The 14,586-nt window shown below is 38.9% G+C and overlaps 2 protein-coding genes across 2 annotated transcripts in view; both read right to left on the reverse strand.

The window, feature by feature from the left end:
- Positions 1-2,300: 2,300 nt before the first annotated feature.
- On the reverse strand, positions 2,301-11,680 carry LOC121423497 (angiopoietin-1 receptor-like). Its single transcript, XM_041618846.1, has 11 exons — positions 11,662-11,680; positions 11,034-11,189; positions 10,241-10,372; positions 9,507-9,797; positions 6,367-6,684; positions 5,824-5,894; positions 5,015-5,252; positions 4,530-4,768; positions 4,081-4,171; positions 3,233-3,380; positions 2,301-2,863 (listed from the first exon to the last, which is right to left on the reverse strand). Exons 1-11 carry the CDS (start codon positions 11,678-11,680, stop codon positions 2,797-2,799), a joined length of 1,770 nt encoding a protein of 589 aa, XP_041474780.1. The 3' UTR covers positions 2,301-2,796.
- A 1,860-nt stretch (positions 11,681-13,540) lies between these two features.
- The window catches only part of LOC121423498 (tyrosine-protein kinase receptor Tie-1-like), a 4,078-nt gene continuing 3,032 nt past the window's right edge, over positions 13,541-14,586 (reverse strand). Inside the window, exons 3-4 of the mRNA XM_041618847.1 lie at positions 14,355-14,586; positions 13,541-13,707 (exon numbers count right to left, since the gene is read on the reverse strand). The exon at positions 14,355-14,586 is cut by the window's right edge and continues 44 nt beyond it. Of these exons, the coding sequence (XP_041474781.1) occupies positions 13,541-13,707; positions 14,355-14,586 (399 nt within the window). The remainder of the gene's footprint in view (positions 13,708-14,354) is intronic.

Genomic DNA, 14,586 nt, shown 5'->3' on the forward strand with positions numbered 1-14,586 from the left:
AATTCATGGAATAAGATACAATTTATTGCATGCTACGAGGGACAATATACCTCCTTTTCCTGTATAGGTGGTGGCGAAACAGGGAGCGTTTCATGAAAGGTTTTGTCAGTGATTTTCACTGACTAATTCGCTCTCAGCCAATCAGATGCAAGGATTTCAGTAGCTTATAACATTATTCAGTGAAGATCACCAACCATCTGTTTCATGAAATGCTCCCAGGACGACAGCTAAGAAGGAGCGATAGCTTTAGTGGGTGGAGCGTTACACTATAAAAACTGTGGTGTTAAAACTGACACCAATAGATGTCTACAGAGGACCACACCATTAGGTGTTAAAATTACATCCTGTGGAGATTGAGCATAATACCAAATGCAACAAGCAAAGGTGTTGTAATAACACATATAGGTGTTAATCTAATACTGTCAATTTAACACCGGAGTAAAATAACTGGCGTGGTCCTCTATGTACACCGGTTAACACCAGAGTTTTTGCTTTGTATTGTCTTGCAACCCGGTGACACAAACCAAATCGGCGCGCCAACGCCCTTTGGCAGTTCAAAGGAAATCAATTCAAATTCGGTTGATTTATAATGTGATATACAATACATACTTATTTTCCCCCACTCGTTTTTATCATAATACGATAGGAAAATGACATAAAATTGCACACGTGGACAAGACTACGCATATTAACATTAAACATAACGAAATCCATATTCATTACCAGGTTTCTCTGAGAAGACCTTTAACCTTAATTCTTCTGTTTGCTTAACTGCTGACCAAAGATGCTTAAACCATGTAGGCTGAGAAGGGATGTTCCCAATCAGATAAATTAATAGTTACCGACTTATCGGGTTTACTGATTGCAGCGAAACTATATTCCACTTTATCAGTTTTAATAGATATATATTTTACTTGTATTTGTAAATATTTCAGAAAATATAAAACAGTAATTTTAATATGACATTTCTTCAAATATATTTTGAATTTTTATAGAGAAATAAAGGTATATGAAATTATATAAGTGAATGTGCATACGAGTAATTATTAAAGTTGCGTGATACAACTGGTAAATGTCTGAAGCAACGTTTTGGGGTGTGCCTGTGATCCAAGAAACATCGGGGGAGTTAAGCGATGCAGAGGTTCGACTCCTGGTCACGTCTTTCGGTTGGTGATGCTATTTAAAGGTCGGTCCAGACATTAAAAAAAATAATTTGGTTGATACATCCTGGTAAAACTAAGTTACACTTACACACACAGCATCAACATCTTCATCTTTATCTTCATTTTTGGCGGCTTGGATATTTTGTTGCATCAGATTATCCTTAATTCCCAGCAAGCATTAATCATTGATGCTTAATAAACCATTGGGCTATCACTTTCTCATCTTCGCGGTATCAATTAGCTTGACCGTGCGTATTTTATTCAATCTTGATAGATGAAAGTTAGCCATGAGCGAGGTTCTCTACATCACTTAATCATCACCATCCTTTTCATCAAATTGAATCTAATCTTATTTCCAGTCGTTGGTTCCTTTCAATAAATTTGTCACGAATATATAGCTTCTGCGGTATCTGTATTTTCAGTATAGGCCTATATGTATATAGGAAGAGCAGAACTTTCTTGAGCGCGTTTAGCAAGTTGACATAGCTATAGATGTGAAGCCAGTTTCATCTAGGTTGCATGCGTGTCCTTGCATTCTCAGCTATCAAAGAGAGAATGTCCTATTACGCAACGGTAGGGACAGCTTCTCAGTCACATGCGACCTCTCCCAGCGATGACATAATATGACGCGTGCGATATACCTCAAGCTGAGGACAGCCCAGTTTTGCATTAGCGCGTCGCTTATCAGCAGAATCTGCCCTTGTAATGTAACAGTACAGTAATGTCGCGTGCGACCTCCCAGCGAGGACAGATCTGTCGCATGCGACCTCGCCTGACGCAAGCTGGGTACTGATCTCTTTTGCATAGGTCTCGCTCATGAAAAGGAAAGTGTTAGATAACAGCAGGGAACTCCCTGATATGACAGACCATGGACCCTATGGTAGGGTCCATGGACAGACCGACCAAGGAGTTAGTCCTTAGACAGACGCTCAATCATGTGCGGCGTTGGACGGCGAGGAAAAATCTCTATACCAGTGACCTCAACCAAGGACAGATCTGTTATTCTCATTTTGCAAAAGTCCAGGGTCTAGCTCGCCTGTCAACGAAATCTGACCTTGAGTTATATAACATCAAAGACAGACACAGTCGCCCTTAGCCCCTGGCTGAACTTTAGTCAAGGACAAATGTTGTTATTAGCAGAAACTAGACACTATCTCAAGGATGCTTTCCTTAAAGACGGTATGAATAAAGCTCCAAGAAAAGCTGATGATTCCAATATGAAAGGATAGGATTTTCTGGACGAGTCGTTGAGGTCCGTTGCCTAAAAGCGCCATTATAAACATTTCCATCCAATGGTAATTAGCATGGTTAACTACCATGGTTGCAGTGCCCAACAACCATTTAAGATCTTTAAAGATCACAATTTTATCTTTTTTACATGCACGTGCCTATAAATTGGCAGGGTATCGTACAGATTCCTGAACGCTTATCACCACTCGCTGTAAAATGATATGGAAGTCCACATTTAATAAATATTGTCAAAGATCGAATGATATCCATGAAAATCCACTAGAAAAATTGTACAATGTGTTTAATCATCATCTGTATGAGTAATGCCCATTCTCACACCATTTCGCACACCAGACGTCAAAAACTGGAGGAACTGAAAGTGTCCTGATTGTGCCGCTTTCATTTACTCCTGTACTTCTAAACTTTTTAAAGTCATAACTGGCTCTGTTGATTGAATCTTTCTCCTTCGCCTGCAAGTTAAAAGAGAAATCAAATCAAATCAAACTTCTTCGCATTGTAATGTCACAATTTTTTTTCTTCTTCTTTTTAATAATCTGCCTCCTTCAATCCTGAAGATTCGTGCAGATGAAAAGAAATACTGGCTTATATATCACACCTACAAACGAACTTATGTACAATATAATAATTCTGACACAGACAGACATTAACTTTTAGATGATAAGAAACACCTTTTCTCACGATGACAACAAACCGGCGAAGGTTGGACCAAACCCATAAAAATACAAGAAAAAAACATGAAAAACGCTAAAGGTACAAAGTAAAGTGTCCACTCAAACGGAAAGCGTTCCGTTTTCATTCAGTGCACTTCATCCACTTACCTTCTATAGACGATGATACCGATGATGAGAAGGGCGATGAGAATCAAGGCGATCCCGGCAAGTATTCCAGATAGATACCTTGGATATTTCCTCCGGTTGTCCGAGTCAGGAACATCGTCACTGTTTTTGTTGGGGACGTTCATTAATCCTGCAAGTAGTACCAAGTTGATTCTTGAAAAAACTTATTTTCATGAGAGATTCATTTCTCCTGCACTACGGCTCCGTAACAAAGCTTGAAGATTAGTCGGGGGATGATATCTCTGATTGATGACATTAATTATTTTGACATCAATTGTAATAATCAGCCCCACGTTCAGTCGCTACGATTAATGTTATACGGGCCACTGGTTACCTATTTGACGTAATTACGCTGCCTATCTTTAACGTGATTTGTTACAATATATAAAATCAAATCTCAAACAGGCTGGTGTCTTAAGAAGTATTTTGGAATGTTAATTATACCTGCACCAATGTAGGCATGCTGTTTTTATTATGACTATAATATGAGGATACGTAAAGAAAACCTAGCACTGGGGCATTTATAGCACAGGTGTGATATCCCAAACTATATGGACTGTTTGTTAAAGCCTCATGTTCTTTGGATGCATGGAATGATAAGATAAAACAAATAATGCACCTGCAGTTATCTCCTAGATTCAAATTCATTCAAATACCAATGACGATTGCATTTTAATCATATTCTAGCACGATAGACAGAAAGCCTGAACAGTCTCTGCTCTATTCTACGGCCAGTGTTTCGCTGATAGTACTTTTGGATCCAGGCACTGGCCACCTCCATCTAGAAAGTAACAAAAAGCTCCTCAAACAAACGGATTTTCTGTACTTACTCTGTTCTTGAGGATAATGTCGATATGCCAATGTTTGGGTGTATACCTCGTGAGACCACGGACCTTTACCGGCTCCGTTTATAACACGAACCTAGATGGAATATAGACAACAACCACAGGGGTTATATTACAGTCTACCAGTAATGACAGTAACATGGTCAATGTCAAAAAGCAATATCATGTAGACAGTATAGTAGATGTTTGAGCAGGAAAGACGTCGTTTGAGGGCCACAACTAATGCAACTTAGTTCAGAAAACGTTATGAAGATGACATCGATGACGGTAATTTCAATAATTTGAATCAACTGTCAAAGGCTATCCATTGTTGAACTATGAATTATTTCCTCGTGTCCATCTTAGTTTCTGGACGTGTAATTTTACATAGTAGTAGGAAAGTCATAAAATTTACAAACATGGATAGAAGCTTGTTAGTAAGTTTGTGTACGTACCTGAATCGAGAAGTTTGTTTTCTGCCATAAGTTTTGAATGGAATAATCCACCTTCCTCTCACTTGACTCTACAGCAATGACTTTGCCCAATTTATCTGGTCTAGGATATGTTCTTCTGTACAGTATTTCATATCCGCTGATGTTCTGACATGGTTGTGTTGAGTTCAGGATGGACCATTGTAGGGTCACCGCTGAGGGCGTGACAACCGTAACCTTAAGATCTTTAGGAGCAGGGACGACTGTGTATTTTTTGGAAAGACAGAAATGTTTCGTAAGAGATAGGTGAGGTTGGGAGTGAAAAGGGAGAACAAAGCAAGAGATAAAGTAAAAATATCCTGATATCAACTCATATCTTCAACAACAACAAATCAGTAAATGTCTGCCAACTTAATAAACATCAGAAAACTCTATAACTCCAGTCTACTTGTTAATGAACAAACAATAAAGTTTTATATTTTCCTTGACCTCACAGCCAAACACCTTACCTTCCGCAGTTGTCTGAGCGTTGACCGGCTCACTGAATTCGCTGTGAGAAAATTTATTTGATGCTCCTATGCGAATGACGTATTCGGTACAGACTTCAAGGTCAGCGATGGTGTACATTGGTGGATCAGCGAACGGCACGTCAAGCTGCGTTTCGTTGTCTTGAGAATCTCTTTTGGAGTATACGATCGTGAAGGTTTGGAATCCACTTCGACATCGGGATTTGCTCTCTGCCGGTTTCTGGACAATAATATATAAGAAATTCTATTTTATGATATCCAATGTCACGTCAATTCCACTGTTTCAATGGTCTGTAAAGTAAAATTTGTGACCACTATTTCTGCATGTTTAGAAGCAACTTAATGAACTCAGAATCATCATCGGGGGGGGGGGCAGCCGAACAAGGGACAGGGAGACGATCTTCAGCAACTCACTTTTTCAGTAATCATTTACAAAACAACATGTCAAAATGACCATCAAACTATTATAATTTTATGACCCCCTCCCACGTTTTCGACCCGCTCCCCCCCCCACACACACACACACATCCACCCACACTTTCAAGTTCGCCCAGGGTCCCCTGATTCTCCCTGAACTTAACGTTTGATAATGACCAAGGTAACTACGTTGCCCATCCCAATGTGTGTACAATTACAATAGACCTAAGTATTTCTGAATGACGCGAGGTATTTTTTGGTCCACAACTTCAGCTATGTAATAAAGTATACTGATCATGGAAGGGATATAACTATACTTGTTTCATAAGGAAAAAACATTTAACATGCTCTGGCAAAATTAATAAAACATGTACCTCCCAAGTCAGCTCAATCTGACTCGCTGCAGTTGAGGTCACCGTCAAGTTGAAAGAATGGATGTTTGGACCTGCATTGTTGAGAAATCAATAATAACTGACCTAACTTTAAAATAATTTATTATACATAACAACCACATTTTTACAATCCAAATATCCCCCCGTAATTTCCTTCAGCAAGAAACTGATCCACAATGTGCTGCACCCAACCCAGGTGAGGTAAATGGGTACCGTAGGAAGTAATTCCTTAAGAAGCTGTGTGCGCTATGAACGCCTAGCTTAGCCGGTAATATAGGAGCGCCTTGAGCACCTAACAAGGTGGATATGTGCGCAATATAAATATCCTATATTATTATCATATCAGTGTCTATTTAATTCTCTTGGCAAAAATGGTCAATATAAATACAAAACAGGCATTTCGTCTAAACTTGATATAAATGAATGTTTCTGACAAACATCATTTCACTTCTCGCTTAAACGCAATCAATCAATTAACATTTTCGCACCCCCCCCCCCCCTTCCCCGCCTTAACTTTAAACTTACGTTCGCAGTGCGTTGTCACTCTAATAGCCGGACCCGGTAAACCGATTCCCCCCGGTCCGGCTCGAACTCCGGCAACAGCAAACTCATAATCTGTATCCGGCCGCAGCCCGGTAATCGACGCGGTAAAGTTCTGATCCGGGGTCACACTAACCGCTTCCATCCAGTCATCCGGTGACGTCATATTGTGGTATATGACTATGTATTCAGTTAGCGGGACGTCTCCCTCATCTATATCTGGCTGCCATGGTTCCCATTCAACAGTGATCTCGTGCGTGCCGATGAACGTAGCCTCGAGTGGCTTGGAAATGACGGGTAAATCTGAATATGAAAATAAAGACAGGTGTCATTATTTAGGAAGTCCATGTTGCGATAATATTTTATCATTTGCAAGCATAAAATTAATTAAAGCCATCATGATCTGCAAATGATTTTACCAGGACATTCAAATAGTATAGATTTTCGAATATGATTTTATGATAATAGCGTGCTTAATATAGAGGTTTTCTCGTCAAAGATTATTGAATTATTTTTTTTTAAAAGCAAGACGTCACTTGCGACTTGTCAGCAGCTACATCAGAGTTGACGCCAATTAGTCCAGGATAGGCCCCATAGAAACTTGACCAAACCTTGTTTTTTTATATATACAATATTTTTTTATGGTTTCTTGTCAATTCGAGGGTGCTGAATACGAATCTGAATGATGCCACTCGTGTAACCTTGAGCATTTTCCGCAAATTGGCAAAATCCAATATGGCCGCCAAAATATGCAAATTACCCATAAAAATCCTAAAATTGTCCGCACATTGGCTATGAAATGCATGGAAGCGTGTGGCAGGAGTAAAATACACTCTGAAAAAATAATTTTTGACAAAATATTTATTTTCCTGATATTCAAAATGGCCGCCATAGTCCATTGTATACTCTATTATGTACAATATGAATAGGGAAAACTAAATTTTACAAAAATGAGCACTAAACCGCAAAAAATCGCGATATATGAACGAAGTAATATTATGCAAATCATCATTACTAACGAGATATATCATTTATTATGTCATAAATGGGAACATTTCTGCATTTTGATGTCTAAAATGGCCGCCACTGGCCCAAACAGTATTGCGTACAATGGCAATGGGGGCCAAAAAATTCACAAGAGTGATCACTAAAATGCATATTATTAAGATTAAATGAGTGGAATAGTGACTAAAAACATAATTGTTAACGAAATATATTATTAATATGCCATGTATGTGATGAATGTTGTATTTAGATATTCAAAATGGCTGCCAAAGGCCCTAAAAGCATTATCCACAATGAGAAAGTGGGGCAAAGAAATCACAAGAGTGATCACTAAAATGCATATTATATGTGATAAATTCATGGATACTGTTTAAAAACGTATTTTCTAACGAAATACATCATTCAGGTTTAAAGTTTGTGTTAAATACTGTATTTTTACTTTCAAAATGGCCGCCAGAGACATTAACAGTCTTATGCACAATGCAAAGTGGGAAACCAATATTCACAAGAGTGAGCACCATAAATGCAGATATTAGTGATCTATGAGTAAAATATTGTCTGAAAGCATAATTTCTATTAAGAGATATCATTTATTATGCCAGATGGGTGATAGATACTGTTATTGGAAAGTCAAAATGGCCGCTACAGGCCCTACGATATTATACACAATGTGAATGGGAACAAATTATTTCAGCATAATTTGGCTTTGCTTGGCCAATTGGGGATGTACGAGTGAAATATCGTCTGAAAACATGATTTATAACAAAATATATGATATCTTATGTAATTTATGTGATGAATGCTGTGCATTGTGCATAATATCTTAAGGGCCTGTAGCCGCCATTTTGATTTTCCAATAATAGTATTTATCACCTAACTGGCATAATAAATGATATCTCTGAATAGAAATCATGCTTTCAGACAATATTTTACTCATAGATCACTAATATCTGCATTTATGGTGCTCACTCTTGTGAATATTGGTTTCCCACTTTGCATTGTGCATAAGACTATTAATGTCTCTGGCGGCCATTTTGAAAGTAAAAATACAGTATTTAACACAAACTTTAAACCTGAATGATGTATTTCGTTAGAAAATACGTTTTAAACAGTATCCCATGAATTTATCACATATATATGCATTTTGGTGATCACTCTTCTGATTTTTTTGCCCCTCTTTCTCATTGTGCATAATGCTTTTAGGGCCTTTGGAAGCCATTTTGAATATCTAAACACAACATTCATCACATACATGGCATATTGATAATATATTTCGTTAACAATTATGTTTTTAGTCAGTATTCCACTCGTTTAATCTTAATAATATGCATTTTAGTGATCACTCTTGTGAATTTTTTGGCCCCCATTGCAATTGTACGTAATACTGTTTGGGCCAGTGGCGGCCATTTTAGATATCAAAATACAGAAATATTCCCATTTATGATATAATAAATGGTATATCTCTTTAGTAATAATGATTTGCATATATCACTTCGTTCATACATCGCGATTTCTTTGCGGTTTAGTGCTCACTTTTGTGAAAGCTAGTTTTCCATATTCATATCGTACATAATATAGTATACAATGGACTATGGCGGCCATTTTAAATATGAGGAAAATAAATATTTTGTCAAAAATTGTTTTTTCAGGGAGTATCTCACTCCTGCCACAAAATTTCATGCATTTCGTAGCTAATGTGCGGACAATTTTAGGATTTTTATGGGTAATTTGCATATTTTGGCGGCCATATTGGATTTTGCCAATTTGCGGAAAATGCTCAAGGTTACACGAGTGGCATCATTCAGATTCGTAATCAGCACCCTCGAATTGACAAGAAACCATCAAAAAATATTGTATATATAAAAAAACAAGGTTACGCCTCTTCTATCCTGGACTAAATAGAAAAAGGCAAGAGTTAGTTGAAAGCATAATATATTTCGCTTAAATCCAATAACTTCCGATTTGCATTTTATTCTGTCTAAAAGTACATTATTGTATTAAAAGGAAGCACCCATTTTACATGTTTAAGAAATACATTTCGATCAAACCCGATCATATTTCTCATACATTTTATCTGCACCTTATCATTTGTATCAGCTAACTTAACAGCTTTCTCTTACCGTAAGTACTTGATTCCACTTCCAGAATGGCGATCTGACTCTCCTCGGCCAACAAGCACGAAAACACCTCTCCTTCCTCGATCGCCGCGACGTCGAAGACAATGACGGTCTCGGAACCGGTAACCGCCACGCTCCGGGATACGATACCGGTAGCGGTACTGCTCGATTTGCCCAAGTCACTGGTCAGATAAATAGCGTCGAAACTCGGAGGAGGATCCCCATAGACATGGCATGTAATGTTTGAAGGTTGGCCAGGGTTCACCTTAGGGTTGGTGGTGAGCCGAGACACGCCTAAGATGGAAATTATTTGAATGAACATAAACACATAACTTATTCCTTTAAAATATTATGATCATTGTGATAACGAGCAATTTGTATGTCATTGACGTATTCCCGCATCAACCATGCTAGATGATAGTCAAGGTTTCACATCATTTCTTTCAATACCTGCACATCTAGAGTAGACTCAGATCATCATGACCGTGGAGTTTTCTGTAAAAAGATCAATGCTTCAATTTCCCTGACCTTTATCCGTGCCTTTACTCTAGGCTCATATTACATTTTTTTTCATAAACAGAAAATATTTCAGAGATTCCTGATTTATTCCAATCATGTTGATTTAGGTATTTGGTGTGACTCGGCCAGGGATCGAACCCATGACCTCCCGTTCATGAAGCGGGCACTATACCACTGAGCCACTATCAGGATTAGTGTCACATTTACCTCGTACATACCTCGTACGCAATTTGGTGGCAACCAGTTCTTGAGGCATTTTCCATTGCAACGTCCTAGTTTCAGGTCACAAGCTTCTTCATCACAATGACATTCCTGGGAGCAGTTGAAGCCGTAAGAAAACCCTTTACATGCTAAAATTAAAAAAAAATGATACAATAAAACCACACTGTTTGAACTAAATTCCAGTGACCAGGGGAATTCACATCTTCAAGAACAATCCACGCATCTCCTCAAACATCACCACAGTTGATAAGGGAGAAGTGAATATTGCACTTGGATGATGTTTTTGAGTGTTAGTAACTGGCTTTGATCTTGCAGCGTTATGACAAATATGACGAATAGAATGATTTGTCCACATGGATTGACCTAACATAATGCAACCAATTTGGCATGTCACTAAAAAACATATTAGAGAAAGTCTTCCAGGCTCTCAGTTAATGAAAAAAAAATTGTAAGACTATTTTTAACCCCCAATCCCCCCCCCTTAATATTTTATTAGCCATTTTGAAGTTTTGGATGCGGTGTTTTCCTGTTGTTTCTTTTTAAATCATTTATGTACCTTTTATTGGGTAATGTAATGAAGTTGGCATAAATTTTGCATTTTTCGTGCACGATGCATCCAAACAAGAAGAGTGAGGACAATCAAGTCCTTATGCTGCGGGGTGATATTTGACATGCTTGGAATGATCTTGCGAAAAAGTCGAATGTTAACTCTAAACTCGGAGTGAGTCTGCGTACGGAAGGGCGAAGGAAACATTCAATTGGAGATGAGGGGGCGCTCTTCATCCATACCTTGGCACTCAGGAGTCCCATCGTAGGTGGCAAAGTTCCTGGCGCAGAGTCCGTTTTGACACTCCCCAGTGGATTTGTTACATGGTGCTCCGTTCAGACAGTGACATTTAAAAGTGCAGTCCTCGCCGTAATAATCGGCTTCACAAACATCGGAAACTAAATGGCCCAAGAAAAAAGGGAATGAGGTCTTGTGGAGATTATTTCAAGACAATGACTTTGGCAGATTAATTAGATGAATACACAGCAAACCATTATTGACTATAAAAATGGAACTTATCCAATCAAGCTGCTACATCTAAAAATTTGACAGTCATTGCCATTATCATTGCCAAGTATGTTTTGGCAAATGTATCAACTTATAGCGTACAAAGACCCCTTCTGAGGAAATGTTTAATTTACTCTAAACTTCGACTGATGCTAAGTGAACCATCCCTCTCCCAATCTCCCTCACCACCTTTTTTCTCCCCCCCCCTCTCTCTCTCTCTCTCTCTCTCTCTGAATATATATTTCCCGCGTTCTTTATGTCTTCTCTCCCCTTCCCCCCCCTCTCCCCCCCTCTCTCCCCCACCTCTCTCACTCTCTCTCTGTCAAGACTTATTGCTTTTGCCTACTGACATATTGCTTTTACCAAATGATGAACTCCCCATACTACGTTGACGAGCTTTTCAGAAAAGAAGGACTCAAAATTTTCTTTTTCACACCCCTCTCCTGGTGATGTGTTTCAGCTATGTTATAGCCCCAAATCACCCCCAAATAATGATAATAATAATAAACATATTAATGAAAATTAAAAAAAAACATATTGATAATAAATAAATAAAAATGAATTAATAGGTAAATGATATAAATACAGTAATAAGTAAATAAGTCATAAATATATATTATAGTAAAATATTTAACTCAAGTAAAGTACAATTTCAGATTGAAACAATCAAAAATAGGCAAGTAAGTCATTTTATTCTTACTTTGACAGTTTTCTCCGGACCATCCTGGTGAACATTCCCGTGTTTGACCCAGACATTCCCCGGTGTAAATGTTACACATGTCTGACACACAATGACACCGTTCAGTGCATCCGGCTCCGAACTCACCGTTGAAACAAGCTTCAAGAAAATATGGCAGCAGTGGGATTAATTCCTTAAATTAATTCCTTCACATTCTTACTTCATGCTTAGTGTGCAATGTTTTTGTTCTATTGATAGGACATGGATAAGGCAATAGATATTGTTCAATTTCCTTTTTTTTTTTTGCTCCGAAATTCATGACTGACTTCGTCGTTTGTCGTGAACGTTCTTTAACCGGGTCATTCAACTCATTACAACGCTCTGGGGGGCGTTTCATCAATATTTTTGTCCGACAAGTTGTCAGATCTGACAACTTTCCTGGATTCTGATTGGTTGAGAAGCACTGTTACTATAGTAACTGTCGGATAAAACAGGGCTTGTCGGATAAAACGTCTGACAAGTCCTTTCATGAAACGCTCGCCAGGTCACCCCACCCGCACGGCCCTCGTTCAACATGTTCAAATCGGACAAAATAAATGAAAACTTTGAGAAATTCCTTAAATTTGCCATTCTTGTATATTTTTTGGCTATCAAGAATGTTACTAGCTATTTTCAGAATTTCCTTTATCAACAACATATTGTCAGTATTAGAATTGGTAATAACTAAATTGTCAAAATACTATAAGAAAAAATATGGAGAATACATGTTCATACGTCAACATCATAGAAAACAACAGCTTCAGTGTATTGCAGATCATCAGTGAGGGTAATGTTACAAGTCACCACGGCAAAACCTACTTGCAACCAACCAAATCTATTACGTTACTACCAATGACATGCAATCAGTCGGTTTGGAGACGGTTTCGTTGGTGTGACTATACCATATCGATAAACAGATTAAGATGGCTAATCCTCAGGTACTCACCAACTCTACAACTGAGACCTTTGGAGCCGAGATCACAGGAGCACCCGAAGGGATCGGGAAGGCAGAACAACGCTCCTCGACACTGGTAGTCACGGTCCGTCTTGTAGGAACACCGGAACTCGCAGTTGAGTCCGAACCGATTCCCTCCTCCTGGATTGCAAACTTCGAGAGAAAAATTGCTTCTGGAACATCATTCATTTACAAATGTGTAATCATGCTTCGGTCTTTAATATTGAAGAGAGCTTGGAACACTAGTCCAGCGCCGATGGGATTTCGAAGAAATGACAAAGTTGAATTTCGGCTCGCTAGCCCGAAAGGTAGGGGTGAAGGAAAAAAAATATCTATTAAAATTATAACATAGCCCAAATTTCTTTAATCTATAAGCTTTACACACAGCGTGAGTAACCCTTCTGTCTTTGTAGGGTCTAGGCCTACAAGCTGGAAGCATTTGACAGTGTGATATGAAAAAACACCCATAATAATAAAATAAAAGAGACTTTCTTCGTTTTGGCAGTGAAACCCTTTTCTTCTTGTGTTTTAGGTTTGGACTAAGGATGGACTCCACCCCTACCTAATGTTCAAAGATCATGTCCTCTGCTGGCTTGCTTACTTGTGAGGCAGTTCGGTCCCATGAAGCCGTTGGGGCAGATGCACATTCCTGATTTATCGTCACAGACTCCGCCATTGTAGCACTTGTCGCATATTCCTTGGCAGTCCGGAGGCCCCCATCTGTTTGGCGGGCAAGCTGTGTGCGTAAAAATTCATCAACGCTTATAGGCCGATTGTCATAATAAACACGGAGGAGGGAAATTATATTTTACCATCCACAACAATGTATATTTCACAAGAATCGTCAGAGAGAATTTTATAGGTTTTCAATTTGGATTGCAAAGGCCAATGGTATGTATAAATACCTGCGAGTGTTCGTTCGTGACAATACTTTCCATCCCAGGTGCTTAAAAGGTTGCTAAATATCTCATTGACATAGGAGGACCACATACAAAATGAAGATGTACATTAGCATTCAGCAAAAGTTGCTCAATCAAATAATTACAAAACAAAGACGGACATGGTTGTGCCACGTCATAAAGGAGCCAGAAAACAAATTTGTCATGCAGGCCCTCGTCGAGAGTGGGACCATCTCTAGCATGGTGGACATGGTGGAGAACAATCACTAGACAAATACAGAATGGGACGAAGCAGGAACTATCGGCAAGGATCAACTCAACTGCTGGACTCTTGCGGATAAATGTCATCAAGTGGATGGAATGAACAAGGTCTGAGGAAATGGCCTGTAAAAGGGTCTAAGAAAATAGCCTGTGAATGGTTCGCCTCCTTATCTGAACTTTCCACGGCTGTATATATGAAAGCATTCCGAAAATGTTACCTCACCTCTGACAATAAGTCTGAAGAATCCTCCCTTTGCCTGATCTCTCTCCCCCTCGTAGTAGACCTCGTAGATACCATCATCCTCTACTGTAACCGGTCTATCTATCCGGTATGTCGTCCGGTTGTTCTGGGATTCGACTGGCTCACTCCCATTGAATCGCCATTGGGTAATGGCACCCGGTTGTTCGGGTGGTCTTACAACGGTCATCGCTATCTCGACAGCGCCCTCGCCGAT

The sequence above is a fragment of the Lytechinus variegatus genome, chromosome 11 (genome assembly GCF_018143015.1).
Source record: "Lytechinus variegatus isolate NC3 chromosome 11, Lvar_3.0, whole genome shotgun sequence".
NCBI classification, from domain to species: Eukaryota; Metazoa; Echinodermata; class Echinoidea; order Temnopleuroida; family Toxopneustidae; genus Lytechinus; species Lytechinus variegatus.